Source organism: Eublepharis macularius, chromosome 17 (assembly GCF_028583425.1).
Source record: "Eublepharis macularius isolate TG4126 chromosome 17, MPM_Emac_v1.0, whole genome shotgun sequence".
Lineage (NCBI taxonomy): Eukaryota > Metazoa > Chordata > Lepidosauria > Squamata > Eublepharidae > Eublepharis > Eublepharis macularius.
In genome coordinates, this window is record NC_072806.1 from 4,281,648 (window position 1) to 4,294,774 (window position 13,127).

General features: G+C 47.8%; 1 protein-coding gene across 2 annotated transcripts; it reads left to right on the forward strand.

The window, feature by feature from the left end:
* The first annotated feature begins 279 nt into the window (after positions 1-279).
* RNF223 (ring finger protein 223) lies at positions 280-9,618 on the forward strand. Of its 2 annotated transcripts, XM_055001840.1 has the most exons (3): positions 280-477; positions 6,519-6,640; positions 8,258-9,618. In XM_055001840.1, exons 2-3 carry the CDS (start codon positions 6,589-6,591, stop codon positions 9,094-9,096), a joined length of 891 nt encoding a protein of 296 aa, XP_054857815.1. In that variant the 5' UTR covers positions 280-477; positions 6,519-6,588; the 3' UTR covers positions 9,097-9,618. The 2 variants fall into 2 exon arrangements, with proteins under 2 accessions (XP_054857815.1, XP_054857816.1); XM_055001841.1 differs by lacking the exon at positions 6,519-6,640.
* Positions 9,619-13,127: the final 3,509 nt, after the last annotated feature.

Here is a 13,127-nt window from a genome sequence, read left to right on the forward strand (position 1 = left end):
GATGTTCAATTTGTAGAGTCAAAAGACACACCACCCCCACGTGGTCAGAATTCCTGGGAACCTTGATCCTTCAGTCCCAGAGCTGCCCAAGCCAGTCCAGTTTGTCAACAAGCAAAGCCACGCCCTCCCTCTTTTGCAGTGGCTGAGCCAGCCAATGGGAGCCGTGCTGGAAAATTGGGAAAGACAGGTGCTGCCTCTAAGTCACCTGCAGGCCAGAAGGTATAAAAGAGACCCAGGTAATTGCTCTGATGCCAGTGGCGTGTGAGTGGTGCCGGCTGAGGCTGCACCCGGGCAGTCTAAGGTCTGCCAACCGGAAAAGTTTATCGGAGCCATAACAGAGAGCTCTCTCATGCCATAAAATGAGCCCAACCTACTTTTAAAAGCCCAAATAGAAGTGGCCTCCAATTGTTCTCAAGGGGGGGAAGAACAGACGCCGGAACATGCGTGGCTGCTGTTAACCTTCGCAAGCCCGGACAAGTAAGTGAACCAGTTTTTAATCTCTCTTTGGCACCGTTCATTTCTTGCCTGCTGCTGAGATAGCAAAAAACCCCTAAAACTCAGTAGTTGCCAGGTAGGTCTGAGTTGGCAAGAGAGATTCTAGTGCCAACTTAATTCTGCTAATTAATGGAAATTTCTGTTGCAGCAACTCCCTTCACAGAGGGAACGCGGTTACATTAAATAAGTTGAGGGGCAGAATATTATGATGTCTCTGTGAGCCTGGCACTTCTTCTTCCAACTAGACTAGAGTTTGCTAGCTGGGTTTGTTGATGGGCCAGATTTCACCTCTGGGCTGCCCAGTTGCCGACCCATATGCTAGGCCTTGCTAGATAGTCTGGCGTACCTCGCTTTTCCTTCAGCTTCAGTTCTCCAACATGTAATATGGGCATCATGAATCTGATGCTAAATTTTCAGAAAAGGTGGTCATCGGCTGACTCAAAAGCCTGTACGTTTGGTGCTGACCTGCAATCACTTGACAGCTGTTGAAAATTCTCACTTGCAAACAGTAAGTGCTGAAAACCAAACTGGATCTTTTAAGAGGACCCGTGTTGAAAGAAAAGGCCTGGCTGTCAATGCTGGTAATAGTTCCAGAGGAGTTAGTCATGTTAGTCTGTAGTTGCAAAATAGTAAAGAGTCCAGTAGCATCTTTAAGACGAACCACCTTTATTGTAGCATAAGCTTTCGAGAACCACAGCTCTCTTCGTCAGATGCAGCATCTGACGAAGAGAGCTGTGGTTCTTGAAAGCTTATGCTACAATAAAGTTGGTCCATCTGAAAGGTAATTCTGGTAATGTGATGGTTCCTTCGCTCCTTAGGAAAGGCGCATGATTTGAGACTGTAGCTTGTTTTTCTAAGGGAACTGTGTGGCTGCAGAGAGTAGAACTAAAGGAGCTTCAAGACTGGAAATAGGGGGGTGGAGAGGAAGAGGATTTTCTCACAGGTAAATCTTGTTGAGGGCACCTGATGCTCCTTTCTGAGGGAGGGTGTGGAATGTGAGTTCGCGGACTGTTTTGACAAGAGAGCATTTCTCTCGGGGCTGCTTTGAGAGTCCTTGGGATAGCGCCAGGGACCCAGAAGGTGACACCTCAAAGATGGCTAGGAGCAACAGATTCTTCTAGGGCTGTACCTCCTGCCACTCGGGAATCAACATCCTGCCACTTGCTCATGTAATCATCTTAAGAGCGCCAATTTTGTGACATCATAAGCAAAAGAGGATGTTGACGTGGGGCGGAGAAGAGGCAGAATTATCTGTTGGATTGATGCCTGCAAACAACAGTCTTCCCAGGATGGGAAATGAGCACATGATGTGGAGAACATGGTGCGGGGGAGAGAAGAGCGGAAATATTTTCAAATTTCTAGGCCTTGGAATTACTGTAAGACAGAGCTGGCTGGAACAAATCAAAACAGCTCGATGAAACTTAACTCTTATTTTCCATCTGCGAAGCTGTGCTGAGAATTGTGGAAAGACAGTTGTCTGAATGGGAAGGTAGTAGGATGGTGATTTCACGACTCGGGGACGGTTCAGAGACTCGTGGCTAGATTAGCACTCTTTGGGGCTCAGTGGCTCTGCTCATAGCTCCACAGGAGGCAGCTGGGTTTGCATGTTGATTCACAACAGTGTTGAGTAATCACAGAACTGTGGGCTGTGGTGCACTGGCGGCGCCACATAAGCAGAATGAAAGGGGGGGGGAAATCCTGGAAGCCCAAAGTGCAAGGAGGCTTCCTGTGGCATCTCTGCCAGAGTTGCTGCTCTCACCTTGTGCTCAACCCAGGTGGAGGTGCAAGTACCTTTGCCTTGTCTCTGTACTGGGTGTGATTGCAAGACCCAGTCACTCCCAAGAGCAAAGGATTTGCTGCCCTCAGGAGATGCTACCTGTTGCCTCTCTGGATGACTCACTGAAATGGTCATGAGCTGCTGATCATACTGAAGCAAGCCCAGAGCACTGACTCATGCAAAAGCGACTTTATCTCTCATTCTTAAACAAGTTCAAGTATTTGGCTGCAAAAGAGAAGAGCGACTAACTTTAATCCAGCAATCAGTACCCCTTAACTATCTTGTGCTTAAGGCAGAGCTGAATGACCCTATGAATGCCCGTGTGCTACTAAGCATCTCCCAGGGGGCACAGAAGAGAGCATGGCCAGCTGCCGATACAAAGTCACAGCCCCATGATGTGTGTCCACAAATGTTCTTAATCTTCTTTTTTGCTAACTGATCCTAATATTGAGCCAAGAAAGGGCTGACGGGGCCCCCACATCTGGCGGATAATTTTGCATCCATTACAGCCATAGTTGTTGGCGCATCATGCATCCATTGGAGCATCGTGCACCAGCGGCTGGCCCTAAAGGCAGGGTGTTTTGCTCTGCTCGATCAGACCAAAAGCCCATTGAATGTCAGCGTTCCGCCAGGGATGTCAGCAGGGGCTCGGCAGCTGCTTCTAGAAGGCAGCGAGCAAGATAAATATTAGAGATAAGCAAACAAGGAGGTGTTTTCTTCCCAACAAGGTAGACTGCCTTTGACCAAAGAGGTTCCAGAGCTAGTACGGTATTCCATAGAGGGGACAGAACCACATGATCACCCCTTGGTCCAAGCCCAAGCCAGTGCAGAGCTAGCCATTGGATTTAAACCGTGCAAGGAAGGCATGACGTAAGCAGGACAGCTTCATTCCAGTTCCTCGACAAAGCAGCCCACGGAGGGACGTGCAGATGATATTTCCCCCCAGAGAACGGCAGTTCGTTGGGGATGACGCTGCCTTCTTGCTCACTGGCGTTCTCCAGCTCAGTCTAGTCTCTGAAACGAGTTTTGCAAGTTTGAGTACACAGAAAACAAATCTTTCCCCAGGATCTAAATATCATGGCCGTTTTCCCAGATCCTTCCCATTAAACACAAGAATCCAATGGGAGGAAGGTTGGAACCTGCACCCATTACAAGAAGTCTAAACGATGAGCTGGCATAAGCCTGTGTGCCTATTGGACATACACCAGAAAGGTAGCACGGTATAAGGGTTAGAGTGTTGGGTCTGGAATGGGAGTAAACCTGGGTTCCAGATCTTATACAGCCATGATACTCCCTAGGTAAGCTTGGAGCAGTCTCTCAGCTAAGCCTGCCTTGCAGGGATGTTGTTGGAGGAAACCAGGTGGTGTACTCTCCTTCTTTGGAGGTTATTAAGCAGAGACTAGATGACCATCTGACAGCAATGCTGATTCTGTGAACCTGGGCAGATCATGAGAGGGAGGGCAAGAAGGGTCACATCAGTGCTTAGTTCTTGTGGCCCCTTCCTTACAGGCCCAGGGTTAGGCCGATCGCCACTTTGGGGTCAGGAAGCAATTTTCCCTGGGCCAGTTTGGCTAGGGATCCTGATGGTGTTTTGCCAACTTCTGGGCATGAAGCAGAGGTCACTGGGGGTGGGGGTGGGGAGGTAGTTGTGAATTTCCTGCACTATGCAGGGGGTCAGACTAGATGACCCTGGAGGTCCCTTCCAACTCTATGATTCTATGACAACAGGGTACCTCCAAAGCAAGTCTGTATCTAACCTTTCCTGGTATCCCTTGTCTCACTTTAGTATCTCTCTCCCCCTCCCCTACTTTTCTTTGCTTTTAATATAAATCACTTTCCAAATTTGACAGTGAAGTCAAACTGGTCCAGGGGTAACTTGGCAAATAGAAACATGCTATAAAAATAAAATTGGTAAATCTGTAAATAAATTGAATCAGATTACAGGTCAGAACTTGTGCAAGAACTTACTTCCAGGTCCCTCCCTCCTGTTTCATTTCCATTGTGGAAAACAAAATTATTTCTCAGTAACGGGACACTTCCTGTGGTGGCCCCAGGACTGTGGGAGACCCCCCCCCCCTCCCTGGAGCTCTGCCCCAGGTTGGCATCAGTAATATGTGCGGTAGGACCCTTCAGGAGATGGGGGAACACATGGCCATTCTCCTGGTTTCCACTGGGCAATAAGGCAAGAGGCAGCGGTGTAACAAGAGCGAGGGTGAACTGGGCTTCTACAGACACCTCCTTGCCAGGGACACTCTGCAGTGACTCGATCTTGCTCCTTCTAGACCTTAAAGTGTAGCTGCCGGGGAGGGGGGAGGGGGGAAAGATGATGGGAACCTTGGCTTGGGTAGAGGGAGATGTTACAATGAAGATCCTCTAGTTGCCCCGTGTCCAAGGATACCCGCAACTAACCCTGATCTGCCCCAAAGCAATTTCTACCCTTTCCTTGCCCCATTATTCCAGGGAATCGGCTTTTTGTAGGAAGGGGCTTTCCACCTGCGGTGTTGCTGTGGAGGCATCTTTAGGGGTTTTAATTTAAGTTGTCAAAACTCCCTTCTGAACTCCTCCTGAGGCCAATGAAAAGGGAGAGACGGTTAATAAATAATATCAGCCTAAGTCAACTGTTGCTCATTCCCAGGGTGATATTGCAATAGTGGAATACGGGGAAAAAAATATACCCAGTGCCAGCCAAGATTGGGACGAGAGCAGGAAATAAGCTCCTGGCTAATGAGAAGAAGAGATAAAACTCAAGGGGCTGAGATGCTCTTGACCTGAATTCAGCCAACCAGGAAGTCAGCAAAGGGGGAATCCACAGCAGAGTTCCGCAGCAGTTCCCCGTTGCAGGGAACATCTTGCCATGTCATGGTTGCAAGGCAGAAGGGAGCACAAGACCCTGGTATGAGGAGAAGCAAAAAGCAAATGGATAGACAGAGTCCTCTGGGATGGATTGCAGACTCTCTGCTGTCCGGCCCACGAAGGATCTCTCTGCAACTGGCTAGCTTTACCATTAATAGCTCCACCCTGAATCTTTCTGCTTACACTACACCGACCGGTGGACTCTGGGGTGGGAGGCGATCAGTGCCCTACTATTTTTTCTTTTCCTACCAAACTCAACCCCTACCACCACACTGAGGCAGAGAGAGATGATAGGAGCAAACCTCTTGTGTTTGAAGAGGACAGGTGAGCAGGCAGCCCCTACAAAGCCAGGAGAGTTCAAGCGTTGGCAGGTGCCTTGGTTCAGACAATCTATCGCACATACACTGGCTAAACGGAGCGGGGAGGCATCTCAGCAGGGTATAATGCCATAAAGTCTACCCTCCAAAGCTGCTGTTTTCTCCATAGGAACTGATCTCTATCGTGTGGAGATCGGTAGTAATTTTGGGAAATCCCCAGGCATCACCCAGAAGTTTGCAATCCCAGTCAGCGAGAGCAGGATTTGGGTCCAGTGGCACCTTAAGAGACCAACAAGATTCCAGGGTATGAGCTTCCAAGAGTCCAGTAGCACCTTTAAGACTAACCAACTTTATTGTAGCATAAGCTTTCAAGAACCACAGATCTCTTCGTCTGACAATGCATCTGACAAAGAGAGCTGTGGGTTCTCAGAAGCTTATGCTACAGTAAAGTTGGTTAGTCTTAAAGGTGCTACTGGGCTCTTTACTATTTTGCAACTACAGACTAACATGGCTAACTCCTCTGGATCCAAGAGTCAAAGTTCTCTTCTTCAAATCCACCTGGAATACTCACCTGGAATCAACTCATGATTTGCTGAGGTTGAGGAGCCAGGCCCAGCTATAATGGTATTGGCTGGCCCCTGTGGCATGGCTGGTGGGCTGGCTGAGTGCCACCACACCGCCTTATGACTATCTACAGAGCAGGAGAGCTCTGGCCACCCAGTTCCTCTGCCTGGGTGGTGCTTGGGCCTCCTCACTGACACACATCTCCACTTTATGACCCATGGCATCCTGCGATGCCCTGACTTGGATAGCCCAGGTGAGCCTGATCTCGTCAGATTGCAGATTGCAAGGTCGGCCTCGCTTAGTAATTGGATGGGAGACATCCAACGGAGACCAGGGTTGCAGAGGCAGGCACTGGCAAACCACCTCTGTTCGTCTCTGGCCGTGAAAAGGGGTCACCGTAAGCCAACTGTGACTTGAGGGCAGTCTCCACCACCTATGATAGGTCAATGGTGCGTTAGGAGCCGTGCCGTCCAGCTCCTTTGCCTCTGAATGGATTTGTCTGTCTGTCTTAGGCGTCGGTATCTCTGCCCATCACCATCACCACCACCTCCTCCACCCTAGCGAGACCCCTTAGTTGATTTCATGGAGACAGCAGGCCTCCTGTCTTCTCGCCTGCGGAGAAGCACCGGCTGGGGTAGGTGTTTTTGACGTTTTCTGCTTCCACCTTTGCCTCTGCTCTTCTCTCCCTTGCTCAGGTGTGGAGGAACTCGTGGTGATGGCCGTTGGTGGAGGTGAAAGTTGGGTGGGTGGCAAATGTCAAAACAAAGTGGGTGGGTGTCAAAACAAACAATTGCCTTCTTTCCCCACTTTCTCCCATCAAGTCCAGCCTACCAGTTAAGGTTCTCTGCCCTCAGCTCTGCTCCCTGTGTTACAGCAAGTGGTAGCTGCTTGCCTTTAGCACACTCTCATTTCTGACACACACCATCTTTCAGGCACCAGGACAAAACGTGTTTTAGCCATGTTTTAGGTGGAGGGGCTTCACCTTTTTTGGTGGTAGTTCTTATGGTCTGCTTCTAGCTGCAGGACAGTTTTTGTAGATATTATTTTTTAACCTTTGGAAGTGTTTTGTTTTTATGCTTCTGTCTAGTTTATTATGGCTGCTTCTGACAACGCTCGAGGTTTTTTTTATGATTCTATTGCTGTTTTTGTTTTATTCTGGTTTTTTTATTATTCTGTTTCATTTCCGCTTGGACGAGTCTATGGCGGGGCAGTGTACAAATTTGTCAAAGAAATAAATATCGTTGAAGAATCTTTCAGAAGCAGAGTATGAAAAACGACACCTTTATTGTTTGGGCCCTCAGCATCTAATATTAGTATTATTTATCCTCTTATTTATATCATTCTGACCCCAATAAGTCCTGGATTCTACAGCACATGCAAAAGATTTTCACTTTGCAAGGTGATTATGAAATTCCAGTCGACTATGCCAAAAAAGAGGGAAGAGAGATGGCTCTAAATTTCTCAGCCCTGCTGTTAAGATTCAGGAACTCCCGTTCTGATTTTTCTTTTCTCTTTCACAAGTCAAGCCAGTGACTTGGTTTCCTTGTACCAAAATCTCCCCTCGAAAATGTAGCAATTTCCAGTATTATTTATAAGCCAATATATCAGAGTTAGAAATGAAGTCTGCCAACTTATAAATGCTACCTACACTGTGTTTGAGACCTGTACAATATACATATCCAGAGAACCAATGAAGCTAGAACAGCGAAAAGTAGATTACTGAAAAAGTTGACAAGATGTATATTATACGTTAATACAAAAAGAAACAAGATAGAAAAACCAGGGAAGATTTACTCATCTCTACAGATTTTCTATCCTGTTTCTCATAGGTGGACTGAACTCAAGGCATTTCTACGGTTTATAAGCAAGAGTGGAATCCTAGAAACACAGGCTACTTCTGTCTCCACTATTCAGCAGACTCGGGGATTGTACTGGGTGAAAAATTAGCCTTTGCAAGGCTTAAGTCAGCTCACTCTGTCATCAGTGGCAGGATTCTAGGCTCTGGAAAGGCAGACATTAATTGTAACCAGTATTTCCTAGCACCGCCACAAGTACAAGACATTTTGTGCACACAAACTGACAGCAGTTCTTACAACCACCCTGTAAGGTAGGCCAGAGTAGGAGCGCCCGCTCTAAGGCTAGCTTGGGATTTTGTGGCAGAGATTAGATTTGAACCCAGGGACTTCACTCTCATCTGTGATGCGGTTCATACCAAGAGTTTCATTCCATATCCCTTTCTTTGTCTCTGCAGATTCCGTCATGTCCTGTATCACCCAAATATGGCAAGCTGAAGTGCCAGAATCTCCTCCCATGAGCCCCGTCAGTCCTATCCCAGCTGCACCGGATGAAATACCGATCCCGCTCAGCCCCATTGTGATCACCTCCCCTGCGGAAGGCAGGCCCAGGGTGTGTTCCCCGATACGCTCTCCCGTGGATGGGAAACTGAGGCTCGGCTCCCCGACTGACAAGCCCACCTCCCCGATCGAGTGCTCCATCTGCTTCAACACTTATGACAACCTCTTCAAGACTCCCAAGGTCCTTGAATGTCAACATACCTTCTGCTTGGAGTGCCTGGCCCGCTTGGCTGCCGCTCTCCCTGCGAACCGGGTCGAAGATCAGCTGCCGTGCCCTTTCTGCAGGCAGCTCACCGAAATCCCCCTGGAAGGGCCTCCGGGTCTCCGGACAAGCAAAGAACTCCTGGCTACCTTGCCCCCCGAACTCCAGCGTGAGAAGATGATCTGGATGGAAGGCTCCAGGCTTTTCTGCAGGCAGTCTTCCGACCCCGAGAACCCCGACTGCATCAGCATTGACGTGAGCCTGAGCAAGCCAGAAGTTGCTGAGCTGCCCCCAGAAACTTTTATGGGGAGGTTGTGCCGCTGTGCCATGTGTGACGACTGGAAACGCATCGTCCTTCTGTCGGCCTTGATCATTATTCTCTTTTGCATCATCCTGTGGCCGGTTCAGTGTGTCCTAAAAACGGGCAACCTTCGTTGCTTTGCCAGGACATACACGATCACCAAGCCATATATTCCATATCATCCGACAACCAGCGCAGCACCAACAACGGCAGCCTTTGAGCCAATATGGTGACAATCCTAGGAGTCGACCTCTTCTTGGAGGGGCGCTAGCCCATCCTAGAACTTTACCCGGCACACACTGACACTTTGTGTTGCTCCTCTGGGTTTTTACTTGAAATATTCTTACTGCTCTCTATGCACTTTTAACAGCTCCGTAAAACACTGCTATGCTAAATCTTGACAGCTGTCACGCATACCCTTTATTTATTGATGTATTAATGCCAGTGGCCACATAGAGCATGGCCAGGAAGGGGGGGCACCTTTTATAAGGTAATACTCCAACCAGGTGGCTTTCCTTAGGATGCCGGCCAGAGGAACCAACCTGCCGCAACTGCTGGAAATCAAGAACTAAATAATAAGCAGGTGGTTCGAACTTGTATGACGTTGTGCCTTGACGTATTGCGGTGACAATAAAAAAAAATCAAAGGACCTTGTGCCAAAGACTGAATCCACCGTGCACAATACGTGTGTTCCATTCTCTATAAAGACAATATTTAATTTTATATGTGATATTAAAACATTTCAATTTTATAGATATAGATGTGTGTGGTGTTATAGCAATGCTGGTTCTTGGCTGCCTTTTGCCTTGATCTATTTCACTGGCTGTTTTAGGGAAGAATGTTACTTAACAGACGGGAGGGAGGGAAGGAGGGAGGTTTTGGGGGGGGGGGAAGAAGAAAGAGTGAGAGTATGGTAGCTGGAAAACTTCAGAAACTGGGAATTGTTTTTTTAAATTTTACTTCAATTATACCCTGCTTTTCTCCCCAGCGGAGACCCAAAGCAGCTTATGTCTTTCTCCTCTCTTCCATTTTAGGCACACAGTGCCCCTGTTAAATCAAGATGGGTAGCTGTGTTAGTCTGTCTAGTCCAGCGGAAAAGAGCAAGAGTCCAGTAGCACCTATAAGACTAACAAAATTAGTGGTAGGGTGTGAGCTTTCGTGAGCCACAGCTCATACCCTACCACTAATTTTGTTAATCTTATAGGTGCTACGGGACTCTTGCTGTTTTCCAATGTCCCTGCTTTTTGTCCCACTCCCGCCCCCCGGCCAAGGTCTCACATGAGAAGCAGCATGGTGGGAAACCTGTGGCAGAAATCACCTGGAAGACAAGGACATTTTTAAAAAATTAAGCACAGAGGACAGGATTATAAAAATCCCAGCCCTAAAAAGAAGGAAAAGTACTAGCAAAATGGAAGGGCTGTTGCTCTTTTGAATCAGCACCAAACGGGAGGGGTTGGGCAGCCTTTCCATATCATCTTCTGAGGACCCTCAAGGAAGCATATCTGGGATTTCCTCAATGAGTTCAGGCCTTTTTGGGTGTAGTGGGTAAGAGCGGCAGGACTCTAATCCGGAGAGCCAGGTTTGATTCCTCACTCCTCTGCTTGAAGCCAGCTGGGTGACCTTGGGCTAGTCACAGCTCTCTTGGAGCTCTCTCAGCCCCAGGGATAATAATGACATACTTTGTAAACTGCTCTGAGTGGGTGTTAAGTTGCCCTGAAGGGCGGTATATACATTGAATGTTATTATTTTTTTATGGGTGATTTTTGCCGGGTTTTGGCTCCATACCTCTTTGGGTTTTCTTCCAAATTCCAGACGATTAACCCCCTTCAGATTTTAATGTGGCATTTCAAGGGCTCTCTTCCGAGGTTTCTCCCGATGCATAAAAAGCACAGGCAGAAAACGTAAAAGAGAATCATAGGGTTGGAAGGGACCTCTGGGGTCATCTAGCCCTGCTCAATGCAGGAAATTCACAGCTAACCTCCTCCCCCACACCCCCAGTGACCCCTGCTCCAAGCCCAGGAGATGGCAAAACACCATCAGGATCCCTAGCCAAACTGGCCTGGAGAAAACTGCTTCCTGACCCCAAGGTGGCGATTAGCATTACCCTGGGCACGTAAGAAGGGTCCATGAGAACAAAGCACTGATGTAACCCTTCTAGCCCTCCTCTCATGATCTGCCTAGGTTCATATAATCAGTATTGCTGACAAATGCCAGCTAGAGAACCCCTGAAATGCCGCATTGAAATCTGAAAGGGGAGCTAATCGTCTGGAATTTAGAAGAAAACCAGGTCCAGGGCCAAAAGTGGCAAAAATCGCCTGTGCAAATAAGGCCTCCGTTACATGGGAGTCAAAGGAAAATCATGAATGTCAGCCTGACCCACTCTTTGGCTCATATGGAAGAACAATGAAGGCTGATTGGCCTGTCACCAGTATGCCACCCATTCGACCCGCTTAAAGATAACCATCTTCAAGTACTTGAAGGGCTGTCATACAAAGGATGGCACGGAGTTGTTTTCCGTTGCCCCAGAAGGTCGGACCAGAACCAACCACTTGAAATTAAATCAAAAGAGTTTTCAGCCTAGAGTTTTCGCCAGAGCCGTCCCTGAGTGGAAGAGGCTTCCTCGGGAGGTGGTGGGCTCTCCTCCTTTGGAGGTTTTTAAGCAGAGGCTAGATGGCCATCTGACAGCAATGCTGATTCTGTGAACATGGGCAGATCATGAGAGGTTGGGCAAGAAGGGTTACATCAGTGCTTAGTTCCCATGGCCCCTTCTTGCCTGCCCAAGGTAATGCCAATCGCCACCTTGGGGTCAGGAAGCAATTTTCCCCAGGCCAGTTCAGCTAGGGATCCTGACGGTGTTTTGCCATCTTCTGGGCATGGGGCAGGGGCCACTGGGTGTGTGTGGGGGAAGGAGAGGTAGTTGTGAATTTCCTGCATTGTGCAGGGGGTTCGACTAGATGACCCTGGAGGGCCTTTCCAACCCTACAATTCTATGATTTTTTTGTGGTCCAAACTCCTTTGCAACGGGCAGGGCCATTTCCCAAACAAAAAAGAGGGAAAACCGAGACAGCAGGGTAAATGGAAAGGTGAGAATATAACTCATCTCGTTGGCCTTGAGAGTGAGGAAACTGGGACAGCAAGAAAGGGTATAATTGCCCCAGTTCTCCTGTTCCCCATACCTCAGCTCTGATCCAGTTGCAGTTTTACTTTGTTACAGCCGGCACGCAGCTCATAGATCTCTGTCACATTAGCAGAGAAGTCCTTGGTGCTCAAGCAGAATAGCTCCTAATAGTTTTAGGCACCAGCTGCCCCATTCAGCGTTTTCTACCTGGCAGACGTCAGCGCTTTCCCTCGCTGCTCTAACGCAAAACACACCGGAGAAACGGCTGAATTTTTGACGCACTCATCAAGGCAATTTGCCCAGACAACCTCGTAACCTTTTTAAAATGTGGGGGAACATGATGTCTTGCAAAGGCCATGATATTTGCACCCGTTAACCGGTTGTTTACAGCATTAAAGGTGGCTGGCCCCCCGGTTCTGTGACATTAACATCTTAATAGGGAAGCTTTGTGTGGAGAATATATTTATTTTTCCCAGAAAGAGGCAGAGAAAACACAACTTCCGACTGGAATTTGAATCAATAGAAGAGCTGCCAGTTTCTAGATACGTTTTGCTTTGACTTATGTATGTAAATGTGTATATTTTAAATATGGGTTGTTTGCCACAATTTGGATGCTTGGGGGAAGCAGGGTCCCCCCCCTCACTTCGTTGCTGCATTGTATTGCTTCTGTGTACCTGGAGTTTTCCCTGCCATTCCTAAATTAGCTTTACTGCAAAATTTTGGGAAAGACCACAAGCTGGACTGGCACCCAGGTGGATTGGAAGTCTGGACCTTTCTAGCCCCTCCACACTGGCACCATTTTTCCTATTCCTGTCGAGGATTTTTAAACGCCCCCCCCCTACACACACCATCAGAGGGCTTTTTTGTTTTGCTTTTATATCACCAACTGACATATCTTTAAAATGTTCTAACATCATAACCTGTTATCCAGGTTCTCTTCATTCCCAGTTTTTGTTTTTTTAAAAAGCCTCTCTCGCCTCTTTCATTGGAAATATATGCTTTTCCCCTTATATCACCACAACAAAAAGGGACTCAAGCATTTCTTTTTTAAAAAACAAAGGCTGGGAGATAAGACAACCTGATAGAGTGTTGTAATGATATGACAAGTACTGATTGATGGCAGGGGAGGAAGCAGCTGCTGCCAGG

Bases quoted from the DNA above. Each gene is read 5' to 3' on its own strand.
- RNF223 (XM_055001840.1), top strand. From the start codon at position 6,589: ATGGAGACAGCAGGCCTCCTGTCTTCTCGCCTGCGGAGAAGCACCGGC. The intron at 6,641-8,257 runs GTAGGTGTTTTT...TTGTCTCTGCAG, and splicing joins GCGGAGAAGCACCGGCTGGG to ATTCCGTCATGTCCTGTATC.